Consider the following 19860-nt stretch of genomic DNA (forward strand, 5'->3'; position numbering starts at 1 on the left):
GTGCTGAGCCCACCACAAAAACGTGCCTATTTGATGCCTCTCATCTCTGCAGGTAATAGAGAATCTTGTGTTGTTGCTTACAGGGTCTGTCACGGTCTGAGGGCTTCCATTGTTGGTCTTCAGCGAGGGCTGGGTTCATTTATGTACCAACAGCCTGTCCTGCTTTGCTAGCTGAAGCCACAAAGAGGACAGGAGAAGGAGAATGCAGGGAACAGAGGCCTTCCTTATTGAGTGAAATCTGCCTGCCAGCTCGGCAGAGCAGCTGAAATTAGACTGAAGGCGCTGATTCATATAAAGCATCGGAAACGTTATACAGCGCCACAGTCGCAGTGACACAGCGTGTGCCGAACACATTAGCATTGTAGCTCTCATGCCCTAGCCCTTGCTGATGACTAAGTTGCTGACGTGGACAGAGTGTCACCCAAGAAGTCACACGCTTGGTCATGTGAGTGAGGCGTGCAGCACTGCTGAGTGGGGCCAGAGCGCAATACTCACCTTAGTGGGCTAGTTTCTGTAATTAGCTGGCTGCACCTGTAAAGACACACCAAACGGGCAGAAATGACCACATCCACTTGATAGTTTGCTGGGTGAATTTCCGTTGGCATGGCACCCGCTCTGGATTCCTCAGCAATAAACCCCAGATGACAAGGGTCATGTCCTCACAGCCTTGGGGCCAAAGTGTGGGCACCGGGGAGGAGGTTACCAAATGCAGCCTTCTTGGAGTGGCAGGGAAAGACCCTGCTTTTGCTCAGAAGATAAGACATTTTCTGGTGCAATACTGACTGCACCCTGGGCACCAGAAAATGAGAGGGGGTTGTTATTGTAGGGTTGCTAGATGCTAGACTGCATGTACTGGTTAGTTATTGAAGGGCAAATGGCCAAGAGTTGGATCATCTTAGTAGAGTTGCATGTGAGCAGCAGGCACTCATGTTGGTTTGCTATCCTCAGGTCACTCATGAGTCATGGCTTTTTATATGACAAGGAAAAAAAACAAATGTGTTTTTCAAAGAAATAAAAACAGAGCAACAAAGATTAGATGGATTTTGTAAATCCACTTAAGAACAAAGATTAGGTGTATTTTGGGCCAACAAAACTTCAATGGTTACCCTTTCAAAAATAATTATTTCAGCCGTGGTGAAAGGCCTTGAAAGAAAGCAGATCCTCTCCCATTTAGTTAACTTAAAATGGGGATCTCACCAGCAAAAGGGACAATTGGCAATTGAGTCTGGTGCTGTAACTACCACTCCCTGGCCTGGGCATACTCCATTGAACTCTGAGGGATGACAGGCTAAGTCGGTCATTTCACTGCAGCTGACTGATGACAAGTGTATATTCCTGACCCAGAGAGATGGCTCTCGCTACTTTTCAGCCAGTCGCAGTAGCAAGTTCAGGCTTGTGCATCAAATTGGGAACAATCCTCATACACTCTCTATGGGGCTCTTTAATGGCAGCTGCGAGTCTTGGCACCAACTTGCTCCTCTCTATTACAGGCCAAGAAGCAAAAGGGCTGGATAAAGTGATGGGGAGACAGACACACATTTCTAAAGGCCCCCAAATTCCAGCAAGTGAAGAAACACTGTGAGGTAGCGATGAGCAAGAGGTTCTGTAGTGGGTAGGGAGAGACACAGCATTAACAGACAGACTGGTAAGCCCAACAGAAATGAGGTATCACAAACTTTTATTTGCCAGATTTTGAGTTTTTGCACCATATGTCATGAAAGGCACTTGACAGAAAAAACAACAACAACCCAACATGACTTGCATCTAGATTCTGCAGGAGCAGTTCAACATCAGTAGTAGTAACAAGCCTTGTACAGTGTGTACCTGAGCAACTGGAGTGACACAAAGTAACACGCTCTGGATGGTGCTGCCAGCTGCCTGCTTTGCTTCCATGGCAAGCAGATCAAGCAGCTACAAAAGCAACAGAGGCTGGGATCGTAGTCACCCTTCTCTGAATCTATCCAGACAAATCTTCTAAAGTCACTGCCAGGCAGGGTGGTATTTTTGCCTCTGTCAGCTGTTGCCAGGTGACACTGAAGTGAAACTCACCACTGGATGCTGACAAACACTTCCCCCCAAAAGATGCAGGGAACATGCTGATAAGTTAAGTTTATCTTTAGTAATGATCTACAGCAAGGTCACATGGGCCCAGATGTAAGGAGGATGGTGGTTCTCAATTTCCAGGAGACCTTTATGGAAAAAGCTGAAAGATTGTTTCCATTGTCATTCTTGCACATCGCACAGTGCTGGATACCTGTGAAAGCACTGGCACTAACCCAGGCATCCCACGGGAGTGGGCAATCCATGCAGGCAGGGAGAAGGTCTGTCCTCAACCGAGTCAGATGTTTTAGTGCCCATTACTGTAACAGGGGGCTTCGCACTCACACCCATTCTTTGAAGATCTAAGCCTGACAAATTCAGAGGAGGTTGCTGAAAGCATCACAGCACAATTCCAGCTGGGCAGGTGACATGACACATCAGCAACTCTAAGATATTGCTGGTTATTTAGGACTGTGTCAGGAGCCAAGACCTCAGAATTGGGCCATTACCAGAAAACACAGTAGTAGTAGTACTAGTAGTCTTTAGTAAGGATCTGAACTGTAATCAAAATGGAGATCCACAGTAAATGCACTGAGATCACAACAGTGCTGCATACACATGTCCTCCCAGGCATAGTTCTTACTCTGTACTGTTCAGCCAGGCAGTCTTTCAATAGCAAGAGACTGCCTCACCACATGAAGCCAGGCACTTTGTACCTAGACTCGAAACACCAGTCACGTTTCCCTCAACTACACCTGTTTCAAGCCACTCCACAGGAACATGACCCGATGACTACAGAAACAATCTTTTAAAGTCACACTGTGGCTCCCTAACTTCTGTTCAGCCAGTGAAATCTGTCTGTGCCTGTGTCTTAGCCCAGGGTGTTCCCTCGTTAGCGATCATTACAATAACTGCATCAGATTCCAATTACTGCAGCTTTAAATGACACCTCCCTTGCATTCAGACACACAGACACATGTTGTATACATATATACACACACAGTGCAGCAATATATAGATATCATATATACACCCACCCATTGGAATGGTTTCAGATCTGACGGTTACCCTTGTTTCCCTTTTCAGAACAGCTGTGTAAAGATGGGAGGTTTGTATTGACACTTTACAGAACTGAAAGAGAGTGCGAGCATGTCCAACCGGGGGCACAGCGTTTTGGGTGGGGAAAAGGGTGATGGTATAAAACCAGGGTTGCAAACAGTTTTTACAAAGCTTTTTAAAATGCCGTATGATGGCAGGAACTTACAATAGCATAGCACCATCCTCAGTGTTTCCCTGATTATTCTCATAACATGGTTCAGCACCACTAGGTTAAAGAAAAGCATTGTTAAAATGGGTGTGGATCAATGTGCATCATACAGACAAATCCACATGCGCGCACACACACACGTACACAAACACGCTCTGGCCTTTGTTTGGGTTTCTTCCAATACTGTCACTCTTGCTTGAGAATGTTGATTACTGTTCAGGATTAAGGTGAAACTTCTTCAAATGAAATTTATTTTGGAGGAGGTGCGGAATGTCTCCTTTGACAGATTTGTTGCTCTTTCACAGCTGCCTATGCCTCCCCCAGTGGCATAACAAGCACAGATGTTACAGCCTTAACCCCTGTGAAGCCCCCGCCTGGAACCTGAGAGGTTAATTCAATTAGTAATTAAATAAAAATCATGATTTTCCAAATCCCAAGTCTCTACATGGTGTGAAATTTGCAAATGGTCCTGACTAGAGTTTATCTGGAATCCAAAATTAATTTTTACAACATCCTGATTTCTTTTCTTTAATCGGAGGTCTTGGATATTCCCAGGGACCTCTGTAAAATCACCTTTGCCTGGGCACAAAATTGCACCGGAGGTCCAGTCAGGTGTGAATTGAATTTCCCAGCTGTTTTATCCCAACTGAATGTTTGCAGACATCAAGCAGCACACAGTGCAGGGGAGCAGCACCCGGGAGATGTAGCTACCATCCAGGATTTGGTGGAGGCCAACAGGAAAGTGCCTTTAACAAGCCCCACCCACCACCCTTCGTTACTATAAAATGGTTTGTTTGAAAAAAAGGCAGAGATGATGGCGAATGGAGCGTGCAAACAGTCTGGTCCTGCCGGAGCATGGAGGTTTGAGACACCAACCAGGTCCGGTCCTTTGGCAAATCCTGTTCTGGAGCAAAACAGGTTTCTTGGGGCTCCAGAGGGAAATGCTGTTTTGGAGCAGAACAGATTGCTTGGGGATCCAGAGGGAAATGCACGGACCATGAGAGAGAGGCTGATCTCCGCTGCTAAGCAGTAAACCGTATTTTGCTATTTGCAACATGCTTGTCTGCGAGGGCTTCTGAGCATGGAGCTAAGAGAAGAGTTAGGCTGAGAATGGTGGAATTGCCTATAGAGAAGGTCCCTGGGCTCTGGCTCTTGCTGGGGCTTGAGGAGAACTGGCACCTGGCCAGTCTCTTCCAAGCCGTGAGATCGCATCTCTAAGATTCAAGGGCTGCCCAACTGGGTTGTGTTTCCTCCTCTCGGATACAGTCCAAATGCCTGGGATATGCCAGGAGAGGAAGGCAGCCTGTATGTTCTATTCCTTTGGCAGCCCCAAGGGTGGAATTGCCAACAGCCCAACGAGTCCCCCCAAAAGACAAACAGCAAGAGAAAAGATAACACAGCGTTACAAGCCACGAAGGAGCATTTCCAGTGCCTGGGGGATGGAAGGGGGCAGCTTCCACGCAGAAACCAAGATGAGTTTACCCTTTGGAGAATTAACATCATGCAAACTTTGGCACTGAATCCAGGGGCTTTGTGCAATGCTGCCATTCACAGCTCTGCTCACTGAGCGAGTGGTTCGCCAATTCCACAGGAGCAGTTTGGCAAGGAGACATTCAAGCTGGCTAGTCCATTTCACAAGCAGGGGCCCACAGGCCTTTGAACCAGAAATAAAGCAAGTGGCAATATGAACAGGTTTGGACCGGCTAACGCATTCTGTGTGTTCTTAATCAGCATCAAAAGTTAAAAAGTTCGAATTCAGACCTGTTGGCTTTTTAAAGAGGTTACAGATATTTTTTTCCATTTGATAAAAATTTCACCTGAATTTAAAAATAATAATAAAAAGTAAAACCAAGAGCAGCACAAACACTCATTACGAAATAGCACCAAGTCTCTGCTCCAGCAAGCTGGCATGTGGGGCAGCGCTGCAGGGAGCAGAGATGGCAACAAGGAGAGTCTCAGACCAAACGCACCATGTGTGGCTGGGACCTGGGGCAGGCCCAGGGTAGGTTCCCCTGTAGGAGCCTGTAAGAGTCTTTCACTCAGAGGGCAGGTGGGGTCTTCTCTCCCTTTGGTCAGTTCCCCCTTGGACAGGGAAACCCCACTAAAACAGGGCAGTTTACGCATTCCTCTTCGTATCTGATGTGTTGTCAGCAGCAATTTGGGCATCTGCAGAGAAAGAGGAAAGAGCGGTAAAAGCAGACGACTAGGAATCAGGACCGCTACACCCCAGCATCTAAACACACTGGTGTTACAGCCTGCCCGTTTTCACCTACATTCTGGGCTGAATCAGCACAAAGGGACATTTATTGTCCTAGATCTATTGGCAATGGAGAGGAGCGGCACTGCTGGTCCCCTACCTGAATCTGCCTGGTGCCTGCATTGGAGATCACAGTCCTCCTTGGTGTAGAAACGGTTGAGGTTCCCCCTGCAGCCGCTGTAGATGAAAGGCCGGCACTCTGCCACTTTTTGGTTATAATACCACCTGAGTGTGAATCTGCTGCAGTCTCCCTCGTCCAGGGGCAAGCTGCATAGGTCAGCTGGGAGGGGAAAAAAGTGAACAGACTTGCTGGTTAGGTTCCCTGGGGCTGAGAGAGAAAAGAGATCAATGCTTAAAAATCTCCTCTGACATCATACCTAGGAAATCATCATCATCAGAAGACATTAGGATGCCTCTTGCCCTTCAGAACCCAAGGCAAACCCCCAGTAAGGTACAGCTAGAGAGAAATGGAAAGGAGCCAGATGGGGTTGGCAGTTTATATGTGAACGGAAGACACAAACATTTTGCATTGGTCATACCTCTGTGGAAGGGGAAACTGAGGCATACCACCTCATTGATTTAATGGCTGAATGCCAAACTGATTCAACTCTGGAAGGCACTGATATCTGCAGCGCGTTCATACCAGCTGAAAGGGAAGATGTGTTGTCTGTGCTGCAAAACCACAACATATTTTCTAACAAGCCAGGGCAGACACACTTGGCTGACTCAAAATCATTAAAGAAAGACTACAGCCACCTCCCAGCAGATCTACAGGGCTACTGGCAAGGTGCAGGAACAAATTTGTACAGAAATACAAAGCATGTTAGACCTGGGAGTAATTAAAGAGTCTGACAGCTTTTGGGCATCACCTGTGGTCTTGGTCCCTAAGAAAGATATCACTGTAAGGTTTTGTGTTGATTACAGATAACTCAATGTGGTCACAGTACCAGATGCTTATCCTATGTCTAAAAGAGAGGATATGCTAGATATCTTAAGCAAAGCTACAGAGGGTCCTGTGGCACCTTTAAGACTAACAGAAGTATTGGGAGCATAAGTTTCCGTGGGTAAGAACCTCACTTCTTCAGATGCAAGTGAAGTTCTTACCCACAAAAGCTTATGCTCCCAATACTTCTGTTAGTCTTAAAGGTGCCACAGGACCCTCTGTTGCTTTTTACAGATTCAGACTAACACGGCTACCCCTCTGATACTTAAGCAAAGCTAAATATCTCAGCTTTTTTGATTTGGTAGAGGTTATTGAAAGATTCCCTTAGATGAGGCTACACAGAATGATGCCGCTTTTATCACCGACCTGGCTCTCTGAGTTCACAATGTTACCATTTGGGTTAATTAATGCAGGGGCCACCTTTCAGAGGCTGGTCAGCCAAGTGTTAAATGGTTCACAGAGATTTGCAAGGGCCTATGTCAATGACATTGCAATGTTTGGCAATATTTGTGCTGATCACAAAAAAACACTTACGAATGGTGCTGTCAAAACTCAAAAAGGGAGGCCTGCCCATAAAAGCTTCTTAAGTGTCAAATTGGAGCAGCCAGAGTTCCTTTTTTGGGACACTGGGTAGGGAGAGGTCAGATATCCCCATAAACCTTGAAAGTTGAAAGCACAGTAAATTGGTCTATACCCCAAACCAAAAAACAGGTTCAATCTTTCATAGGTCTGGTAAACTATTACAGAAGGTTTGTGTATCTGCAATCACAGGTCTATGTAAAAAGACAAAGCCTAACGAAGTTGTATGGACAAGGCATGATAAGAGAGTTTTGATAAGCTAAAGAAAGTCTTGTCTGAAAAAGCCTCTTCTAGCTGGTCCAGATTTTGATAAAATGTTTGAACTGTGCACAGATGCATCAGACCCTGGGTTAAGGGCTATCCTGATGCAGACAGGGGAAAACAACAAGAAACACCCCATTGCTTTCTTAAGCAAGAAATTGACACGCATTGAACAAAATTATTCTGTCATAAAGAAAGAATGTTATGCAATTGTGTGGACAGTCAAGCAGTTTAGGCCCTATCTTTTTAACAGGAAGTTCAGAGTTTTAAGGAATCATTATCCATTGATCCGGTTAAACAAAATTATGGCTCAAATTCCAAGCTTCTGCACTGGAGATTTATACTACAAGAACTTGATATGGAGATTGTACATACCAAGGGAGAAGAAAATATGGTGGCAGATGCCCTGTCCGGGAAAGAGGGCCCTGACCTGCTGCCTCCAGGTCAGCCAGTGGCTAACCCTACTGCAGGTTTGTAAGGATGGAGGTCTGATGGAATACACCCCTGTATTTACACCCTATGCACTATTGTAATAATCTTTGTATAAGGTATGCCTTGTAAAGTATCATTTCAAAACTCAATTTGCTGGTCAGTACTGCCCAGATAAAATATGTGTGGCAATACTGTATGTGAAGTTGTAAGTGTGACACTACACCCCATATTTGTCATAGTAATATTAGCATGATATGATTATGGTATAATTATGATGCATTTTGTACAAGATGGGTCATGTAAGGTGTCATTGGAAAAGTTATAATTTGCTGGATATGATTATCCTATTTGTATGCATGTATCATTTTTGTATCTGAAGTGATGAATATTGATTATGGATCTGTATTTCAAATGGGCTTACTCTGGAAAACACGCACAGCCAGCCTGTCCGGTACAACAATGAAAAAACCTGACAGTTAATGGCTTGTCAGCAAAGACAATGGGCTGTGGCATAGCTAAGCCTTCCTGGGGATGTTTCAGCCAGCCTGTAAGTAATGGCTTCTATGACTCTGCAAGGGCATGTGACCAGACCACATTTCTCTGGACTCCATTTTGGGTTCCTGTATTTTTCCACAAACTGGGCTGGGAACTGTTTTTGGCACAAAGGGTTCCTGCCATATGGAAAAGTTATATAAGGCAGGGAGCGACATCATCTGTTGTTCTTCACTCCCCCACAACTCAACACCTGAGAGAAGCTCCGAAAGAAAAGGACTTGGAACGGGGGTGGGGATCCCAAGCTGCAAAGCAAGTGCAGCCTGTGCCTTGAGAATCTGCAAGCCTGCTTGTGTCATCAGCCAGGGTGAGAAATTGTTAATTCAAATCCTATCCTTCCCATATGTTAAGCGTAGTTTGTGTTTTTGTTAATTTACTAGATCATCTGGTTTGATCTGTTTGCTATCACTTAAAATCTATCTTTTTGTAGGTAATAATCTTGTTTTATATTTGAACCTAAACCAGGGTGCCTTTAAGTGTCTGGGGAAAATCTCAGCTTAGTTACCACAAGTGAGCATATTCCTCTCCATACGGAGGGAGAGGCGAACTGAGTAATAAATTCATACTGGTTGGGATTTTGATCCGGGCAGGATGGTACAGCTCCTTGGTTCTAGGCTGGGAGTAATCTTGGCTATAGCCTTTCTATTGTTGGTTCATGCAATGGCTGGTCAAAGCCTGCATGTAACTGCAGCTTGGCGTGTCCCTGCCTGTGTAAATGCTGGTGGAAGTGTAAGACCGGGAGTGGTCTAGAGCTTGTCAAGTGTGAGAGGGAGCCCAGGCTGGTCAGTCAGAGGGCTCAGTGGTACCCCAGTTCCAGGTGGCACTCCAGGGGGAACCCATCACAATAAGGTTCCCCTGTATCACGTTAAGAGTGCATGTTCAAGACCCATGTAGCACCAAACTCGTCTGTTTGGAACAAAGAAGTGTATGTTTGCCTTAATTTGCATTTAAGCAGTAAAGAGAGTCATCAAGCAGGAAGGGAAAACAAAGAAAGCTCAAACATGTAGGAAAAACAGCAGGGAACATCCTGTCACACAGACTCTGTCTCCTACTTCTCAGCTGGAAAATGTTTTTCAAGAGAAGAACAAACTATAAAAAGAAGGGGAAAACACCCCAGGACACCCCCCCTCTTTCTCTCTCCCTCCGTCTGTCTCAAGCATTGCACCTAAGATGACAAAGAAAAACAGCTGTTGGACTCTGGGGGTGGGGCATGTTAACATTGCTGGAAGCATGTGATGAGAAATTTTGCTTGAATTTAATATAGTTTGTTAAGTTAGGCACTAGCAGGCGTTTTATCTTTATTTCTCTGGTAACCGTTTCTGACTTTTATGACTCATTACTTGTACTCACTTAAAATCTATCCCTTTGTAGTTTATAATCTTGATTTACTGTTTTATCTAATCCAGTGTGTTTAAATTGAAGTGTCTGGGTAACTCTATTTAAGATAATAAGCCGATATATTATTCCCTTAAAGGAATAACGGACTTAAAATATTTGTACAGTCCAGGAGAGGGTTGGGCAGTACAGGACATACATTTATGGGGGGAAATCCAGGATTGAGGGCAAGTTGGGGTCACTCTGCAGTAGAACCAAAGCTGGTGAGAGCCAGGATGTAACGGGCAAGGTGTGGCTTGCATGCTGTTTGGCTGTTTGTGAGCAGCCCAGGTGGGAGCTACTTCAGCAAGGCATTGTAAGGCACACAAGGGTGACAAAGGCCTCCACTGGTCTGAATTGTATCCCTGTATGTCACAATACCGTCTCCCCCAAACCTGAAGGTCAGTACCTGGATCCTATGCTGGCACTATGGCAGCACTTTAGATAGCGTTGTCAGTCCTGAACCCTGATACTAAGATTTGCATCTGCTGGATAAACCATCAGCTCTTGAAAGCCTATGTGATCCATCCATATGCTTCAAACCTTGTACTGGATTGGTGGCTGAAGCATTGTCATTAGGAGTTGGTAAAGTCCATGTGCCTGACTGCTTCCCGCAGTGAGGCTGCCTGGCATGTGAGGTGGGAACAGGATACGGAGCCTTTCACCTCTCACTCACTGTGCCCAGCCTGGCCCAGTGGAAGTTGTTACCATCTGAAGGCTGTTTGGCGGCCTATGTGAAACAAGTGGGTGGGGCTCTGTCCAGTGCTTAGTGGACAAGCACCCACAAAACAGAATCGCAGCACAGCTGGCAAACATTTCCCTACTTGATCTCACTTGTGACCGAGAAGCCAACGGCTCGTTGGGCTATGGAGACTGAACTCCTTCTCGGGCACAACAAAAATGGCCTCTCCAGGAAAAAAGGCGGGATCCTCCTGTTATATATGCTTGGTGATAGTATTTTATGTGAAACCTCAGCTTACGTAGCCTGCATTTAAAATTCAAAAATCATGTGCATTGTAATTGCTATTTAGTAAAATCAACTCTTGTAATACAGCAACAAGGTGGACACCTCCAGTATCCATGGGGCAGAAAATAACTCCTTGTAACCTTAAAGAGGTAGAAAGGAAGCTTTTATGCCCTGTTTTGAGACATGTAAGAAATATGATTTAAGAGCTAGTTGCCTAGATTCTTGTAGATGAGCCCAGGACTTAGCCATAATGTTGGCACGGACAGTAGATGCCACATCCAATGGGAAGCATGATGACTTTGAAATTGCCATTTATGGTGACCTCACTGAATGGTGTTGGATAATCAGGAGAGAAAAGACTTCTCTCTAAAGTCTGAAGCTGCTGATTTTCTATAAGGCTATTTGGGTGTGGAAATTTGGAACCAGTGGTCCTTGGAGGTATTTCACAAGGGTTCCAGGACATTGCTGGCCTTCCCTGTCTCATAAAAAGTAGACCCCAACAGAAAGCTCCAGCAAAAAGGAGGACCACAAGGTTGCCACCAGGAGAGGAGACAGCATAGCAATGATGTACAATAGTTAAGTTCTGAAGGATTTTCAAGCAACTCTGCTACTTTCGTGTTGCCATTTCTCCCCATGCAAGTTGGGACCCCATTTTTGTGACTTCCGATCTTGAGTTGAAGGGGCAGGTGACCTGTGCATGGTGTGGCCAGGGAGAGGGCTTTGTTACAGTTCAGGGGAGCCAGCATCTTCCACCTTTCAATCCTGATACTTGTGGGTAGGGGGACCAGACAGCAAGTGTGAAAAATCGGGATGGGGGTCGGGGGTAATAGGAGCCTATATAAGAAAAAGACCCAAAAATCTGGACTGTCCCTATAAAACCAAGGCTGCTGCTTTTTCTCTGCTCCCCTCCACCCCCGAGAGTCTCATGGCAGGTCTCGTTTTCCTCAGAGCTGTCGGAAGGTTAAGGAAACTCACCATCGCTCAGCATGGTGCTCTCTGTCCCATCAGCTTCCAGGCCCTCTTCGTAGTACTCCATTGCGTAGACGTGCTCATACTCAGGGTCATTTGTGTTCACAACACGCACCTCGTGCCCTGGAAAATAACACCGGCCATATGAGAAGGGCCACAGGACAGGGAAGTGCAGGGTGGGAAGGGCAGGTGGATGGGGTCACTGGGCTTGTTGGGCGAGCCATGTGGGAATTCATCCCTCATCATTCCTAGGATGACGACAATTGGCCTTCAGCTTTGATTCTGGGAGCGGCTGATGAAAATGGCAGATTCAATAACAGGCTTGGTCAACATGCCACTGAATTGCCCGGCTGGTGCATTGGCTTGTTTGCACAAAGGTAGCCAGGGGGAGATGAGTTGACTGCACTGCCCAGTGACTAACTGTACCACAGGGGTCACTTGCCTGAAGGTGCAGTGTCACAGCACAGGGAACTGTGTGGCTAAAGCTACACTAGAAAATGTTGTGCTCATTTTACTAGAATGGTCACTATGGCTGGAAAACGGATACAAAATGTTCTAGAGCAGACAAGGGGTGTGTGGGGGCAGGGCACAGGAGAAGCAAAGAGGTTGTCACCGAAAATGCTAACAATTAAATAAATGGGGAATGAACACACTCCCTGGAGCCTTATCTCTGCAAATCTCTCTGTGCCCTACCTCAATGGGACAACAGAGAAGCTGGAAAAGGAGCTAGAGCAGGGGTGGCCAACCTGAGCCTGAGAAGGAGCCAGAATTTACCAATGTACATTGCCAAAGAGCCACAGTAATACATCAGCAGCCCCCCCTCAGCTCCCCCAAACACTCCAAGTGCCTCCCACCCACCGGCAGCCCCGCCAATCAGTGCCTCCCCCTCCCTCCCCACACCTCCCGATCAGCTGTTTCGTGGCGTGCAGGAGGCTCGGAGGGGGAGAAGCGAGAGCATGGCAGGCTCAGGGGAAGGGGTGGAGTGGGGGCAGGACCTGTGGCAGAGCAGTGAGCACCCCCTGGCACATTGGAAAGTTGGCGCCTGTAGCTCCAGCCCCAGAGTCAGTGCCTATACAAGGAGCCTCATATTAACGTCTGAAGAGCCGCATGTGGCTCCGGAGTCACAGGTTGGCCACCCCTGAGCTAGAGGGAGGATTTGTGCCACCTTCACTTACTACTGGATGCAATTCAGGTTTAGATGTTTACCCACCAACCTATGCTGCTTTACAGTTCACTTTCAACCAGCTGTGCTGTAGCATCCGGCCAATCAATCCTTCCAGTCATTCTACCCATTTGCCTTCACATTCCCATCATTCTTCAGACATACCCTCTTCCCATACCTTTTACCCCCTCAACCTATGAACCCATCCATTCATCTACTCTCCATCCATAGTCACTCATCCATGCCCCGGTCGTCCCGGACATTCACACATCCATTACATCACATACCCTTCCATAAACCATGCGACCATCCTGCAGTATCTATCCAACCCATACACTTACTCCTCTACTCATCCACTGTTTATCTTTCCATGAACCTACCCACTCATCCTGAGCACCTCGTGCACTCCAGCTGTTCAATAAACAACACTCCTTTCATTCTGTACATCACTCTCACTCGCCTGTCCCTCTGATCAGTTGATCCAAAGGTGGTTGGGGGTTGAGGACATAGCAAAGACATCATTGCGAGAACGCAGATGCCTTTCATTAAGTCATAATACAATGGCCCATACCTAGGTGCATCTTAGCATTAAGGTAGTAACAAATAGCTAGAACTCTACTTTTAAATGGCCTGCAGCTGCCTTAGGTTCTCTGAGTTACTGTTACAGAAGGCGGGTATTGCAATCACTTGGTACCTGCAAGTGAAGGACACTGTAATGGCAAAGCTTCCATGCAGGACTCACAAAGACAGCACCGGAGAATGAGTATTATGACAGGGCACAAAGAGACAAGACTCACCCTCCTCTTCTTCAGCGTGTGACAACTTAAGCACAGGGACTAGATGAGCATTAACAGACGGGAATGGTTGGGTGGATGGATAGTTGGGGAGAAGACCTAAGAGAGGCAAGGACACAGCACAGACATCAAACAGGACGTGAAAATGACTGACATGGCTCCCCTCCCCCCGACAAGCCACAGGCCAATGCTCAAGAGCAGCATCAGCACTGTCCACTTCTAGGGCTGCTAACAGCCAGTCAGACATGGTGCAAAACTAGCACTGCGTTGGAGACCTATGGGAGGAAATAGCCATTACGAAGAGAAGCACCATAGACTGGCAGGTCTGGACCACCTCTTGCAGCCCGCCATTGGACACTGCACAACAGCACTTTGTCTGCATCAGCCCTGGCTTGTGGCATAATCATTGCAGTTGTATCCTCCTGCCTCTGATGGGACAGGACCTCCTGGGACATGGGCTATACAGAAAAATTCACCCTACCTACTCCACTGCAAGGGGATGGCAATATAGATGCTGGAAATACCAGCAGAAAGAGACCTGAAGGCAGAGTGCTTGCACAAAGGGAGATATATTCTCTTCAGATTCCCTTCACCCCATTCCCTCAGTAGAACTGGGCTTCCCGGGGCTGGCAGACATGCTCTTGAACACAGTCCTTGGTGGGTTAGAGTTTGAACGATATACAAAAACAACGAGGCAGCTGCTAGTCAAACACCAATGGAGGACAAGACAAGACACAGACGAGCACAGCACAGGTCTTCCCAGATATGAGGCAGGCTCACTCACAGCTCTGGATGAGGCATGTGGTCACAGATTCTACACACAAATAGGAAGGTACTACAGGAATGCTGAGAAGCCCCTGAACACTGTGCCCTGTACGAATGATGCCTCTGATACTAAACTCAGCCTTTTCCCAGCTTGGTACAGCCTGCTGGGTCTGGCTGGAAACAGTGTGGAATTATCTACTAGAAGATAATCTCTCTCACACTCTCTCGCCATTCAAGGATGGAGTCTGCTTGGCTCTGCTCTGGGCGGGTTTGGCATGGGTGGTTTAGAAAGATGCTCTGCTTTCTCGATCACCTGTTCTGCCGTGATCCTGATTTCCTCTGGTATTTCTTCTTCCTCTCCTGGAAGATTTATGTCTGTTCCTTGCATGTGTCCCCCATCCTCCTTTGAGAACAATCAGGCAAATAATTCATTTCATGTTTGCCCAAACATTACCTACCTCTGCGTCACAGCTCCTCCTTGCCAGGCTTCGCTGCTGGCTGCCCCGCTGGCCTCCTCTTCCCTACAATCTTCAGCTGTTCTTTGACCATTTCTGGGAACCTGCTATGAAACCCTCCTTCCCCTTTGCTTTCCTCACCAGCCCTCTCTTTCCTTCCCTTCCTCCACTCACCTCTCTCTTCCTCCCCTGATCCATACCAGGCTTAGCCCTTGTGCAGGAACGGATCTCAGCCTGGATGAGTCTGTCAATGTCCTTGTGCCCTCTTATTCTCCTTACTCTAGTGTATTGGCTACAGTGATTTCTCAGTCCTGGCTTGCACAATAACTGTTCTTTTATAAGCTTGTTACCATGTATTTGGTGCCTTGGTATGACAAGTATTGGCTTCTCCAGGCACGACTACCCATACGTTACTGTGCCCACTGGTAGTCTGTCCAAAGTGAGTTGGGGAGAGCCGCATTGGACGCTGGGTCCAGAGAAGGGATGGCTGCTGTGACTCTCTTTGCTAATCTTGGTGTAGCATGTCTGATGCTGTCTCAGGTTGGGGACACCCAGTGCAGCACTCGCCTTTTGCTGTCAGATGCCTGGCCATGCATTCCTGTCCGGCCTCTGGAGCTCTGCTTTGAGACTGCCCTATTGGCAGTTCTAAGCTTGGCGTCTACTGAGTGCTCCTTGCCTACAGGGATTCTCTCCCTGGTGCTACCCCCTCAGAATCCCCACTGCACTCACTGACACCCCGAGTGCTGCCAGACTTGAGACCTTGCTGAGGAATGTTTCAAACTGCAGCATGTCACTCATCACCTCTTCTGCCCTTGCTACTCCAGCTTCCATTATCTCCTGCTCCTGGCTTAGCCAGTCACCCTCAGTGACAGCTCCCCTACCAACCCAGCCACTCTTGCCAAGTCTCCAAGGGCTCATTGCCAAGCCAGCATCTCCACAGGGCTGCCTCTTCTGTTGGCAATCTGCCAACCTGGCCAGTCCTACAGGGCTGAGCTAGCTGCATGTGACCTTCCAGCAGGGGCCATGCCCCTTTCGTGAAACCTGCTACATATCTGGGAGAACGGACCTGCTCGTCAATGACAGGGCTGCTGCTGCTCAGCACTGCAAACTGGGATGACAGGGTGCACAAGAAATCAGTGCTTACGTGGTTCAGAAGAGGAGAGCTGCCCTCCGCAAGCTGTGTGGAGAGAAAGAGAGAAAAGAGGAGGTTAATCCATGGGGAAAGCCTTCTCCAGCATCCTGGCACTTGGCACAGACCTGCCCCGCCACCAGGTACCAGGAAAGGGACAGAGAGCCAGACTAGACTGATAGGCCCCTAACGCTCGCATGGGGTTGGCCCATTGTACTCTGAACACCTCCAGATGTGGGAGTCATGGCACATGCAACGTCACCAAAAGAAGGGGAGAGGAAGGGGCAAAGGGACAGAGGGCGGAGGAGGAGACCGCGAAGGGGACGATTCTGTAGCGATAAGCGATCAGAGCTGTGGTGCTGCTGAGAAGTCAGTCAGCCCCAAGTGGAAGGTGAAGCCTCACTTACCGCAGTGCTGACTCATTTCCTGCCTGACAAATGCGCGGATCTCTTGTTCCTGCAGAGAAAACCAAGGGAATCAAGAGAGAGGGAAGAGATGCCTTCCGGCCCCCCCAGCCCACCATGAGCCTGCCTCAGCTGCTCTGGGAATCACTGGGAAAAGAGCAGTCTCCCCCCACTCCAGCAATCCAATACTTGAGCCAGACCTGGAGGGAAACTGTAAAGGGGAAAAGGCCTCGAGCCTGCCATGCAGGAAGGCAGGACTCAGGGGCCAGTCCCAGCCCCTGGGAGGGGGAAGTATCCCACTGCTCTGACTGACTGCGCAGTAGCACTGATGTGTTGTCATTGAGGGTCAGGGCTTTGCTCCAAGACCTCAGGGAGCTCTCTTCTCACCGTCATGCCAGGGTCCCCCTTCTCTCCTCTCGAGCCTTCGAGTCCCGGATTCCCCTGAAAACAAGCCAAATAGGAAATCAAGAGACATGCTACGCGGTCAGCAACCCCTGAGCCAGGAGACACCCACCCTCCGCAGAACCCTGGCAGCCCCCTAGAAAGCTCTCCTCTTCGCCTGACGGGGGTGGGGTTCAAGGTACAGCGAATACGTACAGGCAGAGCCAAGCATTCGACCAGGCAATGCACATCCAATGGGTCAGAAACATGCTTACAAACCTGATCTCCTCTCTCTCCTGGAATCCCAGGGACGCCTCGGGTCCCTACAGTCGACTCCCCTGGGGGGCCTCTTTCACCCTGCAGCAGGAACATACACACTGAGACACTGGCCGGCAAGGGGAGTTCTAGGATTGGGCAGTATCCCAGAACCGGATCTACCATCCTCCCCATGCCCCAGAGCTCCCTCTTGTAGGGAATGGGGCTGTTCCCTAGACCCGGCTCTAAACGAGCTGGTACGCCTGACAGTCTCACTTATTTCGAGAGAGATTTCTCAGCCGCTTCCAAAACATTAGACTCTTCTGCTTTCATCTCCCTATCCCCAGTGAGAAGTTCTCAAACGTGGGTCCTCGTGCCCTTGTAGGTGAGAACTGTCCCCTAGGGGAGCAATCCGATCTGACCAAAGATGCAGCACTGGGGGGAAGACACCACACACGGTGCCCTCGGGCTGGGTTCAGGGCAGCCCTGAAGCTGATCTTGTGCGTGAATGGGAGGTCATGAAATAGCAGTGCTCCAGAACAGAGCCAGAATGAACACACTGCACCCCTGCGGGGTGCCTGCCAGCTCAGGGCCAGAGGCATGCTGCAGCATTCATCAATGAAGCCCACCGCCCCTTTAGGGCGAGGAAATGATCCCAGAGATACAGAGAGAGGTTACGAGACTGACCCAAGTCAAAGCGTGAGCCAGTGACAGAGCTGGGAATAGACCTCAGGAGTCTGACGCCCAGCTCCCTGCTCTAGCCAGTGAGCAACACTGCCTGTCACTCCAACAGCCTCTGCACATCACTCGCACGGCACCGTTCATAGATTCAGAAGGTGGATGGAGCCGATCCTGCTTAAACAGAGTCTAACTACCATCTCCTCGCTGCCTGCTAACTGCAGCCAGGTCCGGGGCCCTCCTCACTGCCCTGGGATGGGGATATGACCAGGCAGAACTGAAACAGATGGGAGGGGAAGGGGAACTGCTTTCTCCACCCTGCGCCTGCCAAGGGACCCCTGCAAGCTCACTCTCTCCCTTCAGGTGGTCTCTTGCTCCTGAGTGCTGCACAGAAAAGGGGCTGCTGCTCCCCCTCAGACACTGGTCCCTTTGTTGCCAGGGCTGGGAGTGCACTGGGGTTTGGGGTCCAGTTTTTGTTTCCTTGTGGAATTCCAGAGGCAGCAAGAGACAGGAGCACGCCACCTGCTGGCCATTCAGAGGGTAACACTGCCCTGGTCAGGAGGGGTAGGTACAAGCTGTAGGGACATGGCCATGCACAGGGAAGAGGTTCTTACCTTCTGCCCTTGAATCCCCTCAGGGCCCTTAGGGCCAACACTACCTGGGGGGCCAGGTGGGCCAGGTGCTCCATCATTGCCCCTAGGGCCTGGGGAGCCAATAATGCCTGGAGTACCCTGAGAAAAGAGGCAGGGGTTAGGAAGGGCGCGACCCACACAGGGCAGTACAAACTGGGAGTGTGACAGACTGGCACCTTGGCCCACACCGAGTCAATCTCCCGCAGCACTGACCCGCTCTGTACCATTTCAGATAGGCGTCGTCTATTGACAGACATGTGGCCAACTCTCACAATTTCATCACAGTAGCATATCTGAGGGTTTTCTTCGAACCCCAGCTCCTGAAATTCTGTGATTACGTGAGAATTTCAACTTGCATTTTAAAAGAATGAGCGTCTCACCCTCCTGGTCGCAGAGAGAAGCTGAAAAATGTGTCCCGAGTGCATCCTTAAGGCCCCCAAACCAGAAGGTAAAGAACCCAACATTTAGTCGTTTAAAAAAAAGTCAAATTTTCAGCCAATCTTGGGATTTTTTTTAGGGCTTGACTCCTGATTTGTGAACACTTGGGGTTGGCAATACGGCATAGATGCTCTACCCCCCCCCCGCAAGGTGCAGGACAGCAATGGATCTGTGGGAAGATGCCAGACGGTACCAGTTGTCAGTGGGAGAATCGCAGATATTCTCCACCAGGCCTGCAGGGCTGCGACTGCTCTCACCAGCTGGGAGTTCTAACAGTGAACTGACCCTGCTCTAGTCCCACTTTTGCTACAGCCTGACGCACCGGTTCTGCCGTGCCAGAATCCTCTGGAAGGGAGGATGCTGAGGAGTTTCAAGTCAGTGCTGAGACCCTTGTCTTGGTTAGAAAAATCACAGTTCTCCAGTTGGCTGGGCATATCCTTACACCCTACAGGACACATCAGTGTCCGGTTCTGGTTAACAGGCAACAAGCTACCGATGGTCAGTGTCTGAAAACTGTCCAGCAATTAGCAAGTCCACCAGAGCTCTGCCATCATGCTGGGGTTTGCCATAGCAGCAGCAGAAGGTTTCTGTGGGGAAGTTACCAAACTCCTAAGCACTTAGGGATAAGCCCTGATCCCACTAACACGAGATTCAAGGGCCCTGGAGTTTGGCCCTTAGTGAAGCAGAACTCACCCGGTCTCCTTTCTCTCCCTGGTCTCCTTTGGCTCCCTGCTGACCATCAAATCCCCTGTCACCCTGGGAAGGCAAAGAACAAGGTGGTTTTTCTAGGGAGATTTGGGGTAGGGACACTGGCAGATTACAGTTTTGTGGAGCCAGAGCAGGCCATCCCTTCTGTCTGCAGTCCCTGCCCCGGTGCTCCTGCCAGGGAGCAGGGTTGGGGCGCAGCCAGTCTGACGCTCCAGCCAGGGAGTGGGCTCAGGGCTCAGGGACTTGCCCCGCTCCGCCGGCCTGGTGCCCCAGCCGGGGAGTGCTGTTGGGGTGCGGAGGCTTGCCCCACTCCGCAGGAGCGCTGGGTGGGAGGAGCGGGTCAGGGCACGGGGTCGCCCATTTTCCAGGGCCCCCCCCAATTGACCAGGGTCCCTGGGAACAGGCCCCGTTGGCCCAG

General features: G+C 49.0%; 1 protein-coding gene across 1 annotated transcript in view; it reads right to left on the reverse strand.

Moving 5' to 3' along the window:
- Positions 1–1879: 1879 nt before the first annotated feature.
- Positions 1880–19860, reverse strand: part of COL7A1 (collagen type VII alpha 1 chain) — a 96912-nt gene continuing 78931 nt past the window's right edge. Inside the window, exons 110-119 of the mRNA XM_029911193.1 lie at positions 19428–19490; positions 18279–18395; positions 17011–17088; positions 16738–16791; positions 16354–16402; positions 15962–15994; positions 13601–13696; positions 11648–11764; positions 5665–5844; positions 1880–5473 (exon numbers count right to left, since the gene is read on the reverse strand). Coding sequence (XP_029767053.1) covers positions 5424–5473; positions 5665–5844; positions 11648–11764; positions 13601–13696; positions 15962–15994; positions 16354–16402; positions 16738–16791; positions 17011–17088; positions 18279–18395; positions 19428–19490 — 837 coding nt within the window. The 3' untranslated portion in view covers positions 1880–5423. The remainder of the gene's footprint in view (positions 5474–5664; positions 5845–11647; positions 11765–13600; positions 13697–15961; positions 15995–16353; positions 16403–16737; positions 16792–17010; positions 17089–18278; positions 18396–19427; positions 19491–19860) is intronic.

The sequence above is a fragment of the Terrapene carolina genome, unplaced genomic scaffold (genome assembly GCF_002925995.2).
Source record: "Terrapene carolina triunguis isolate 2854851 unplaced genomic scaffold, T_m_triunguis-2.0 Scaffold89, whole genome shotgun sequence".
Classification (NCBI taxonomy): domain Eukaryota; kingdom Metazoa; phylum Chordata; order Testudines; family Emydidae; genus Terrapene; species Terrapene triunguis.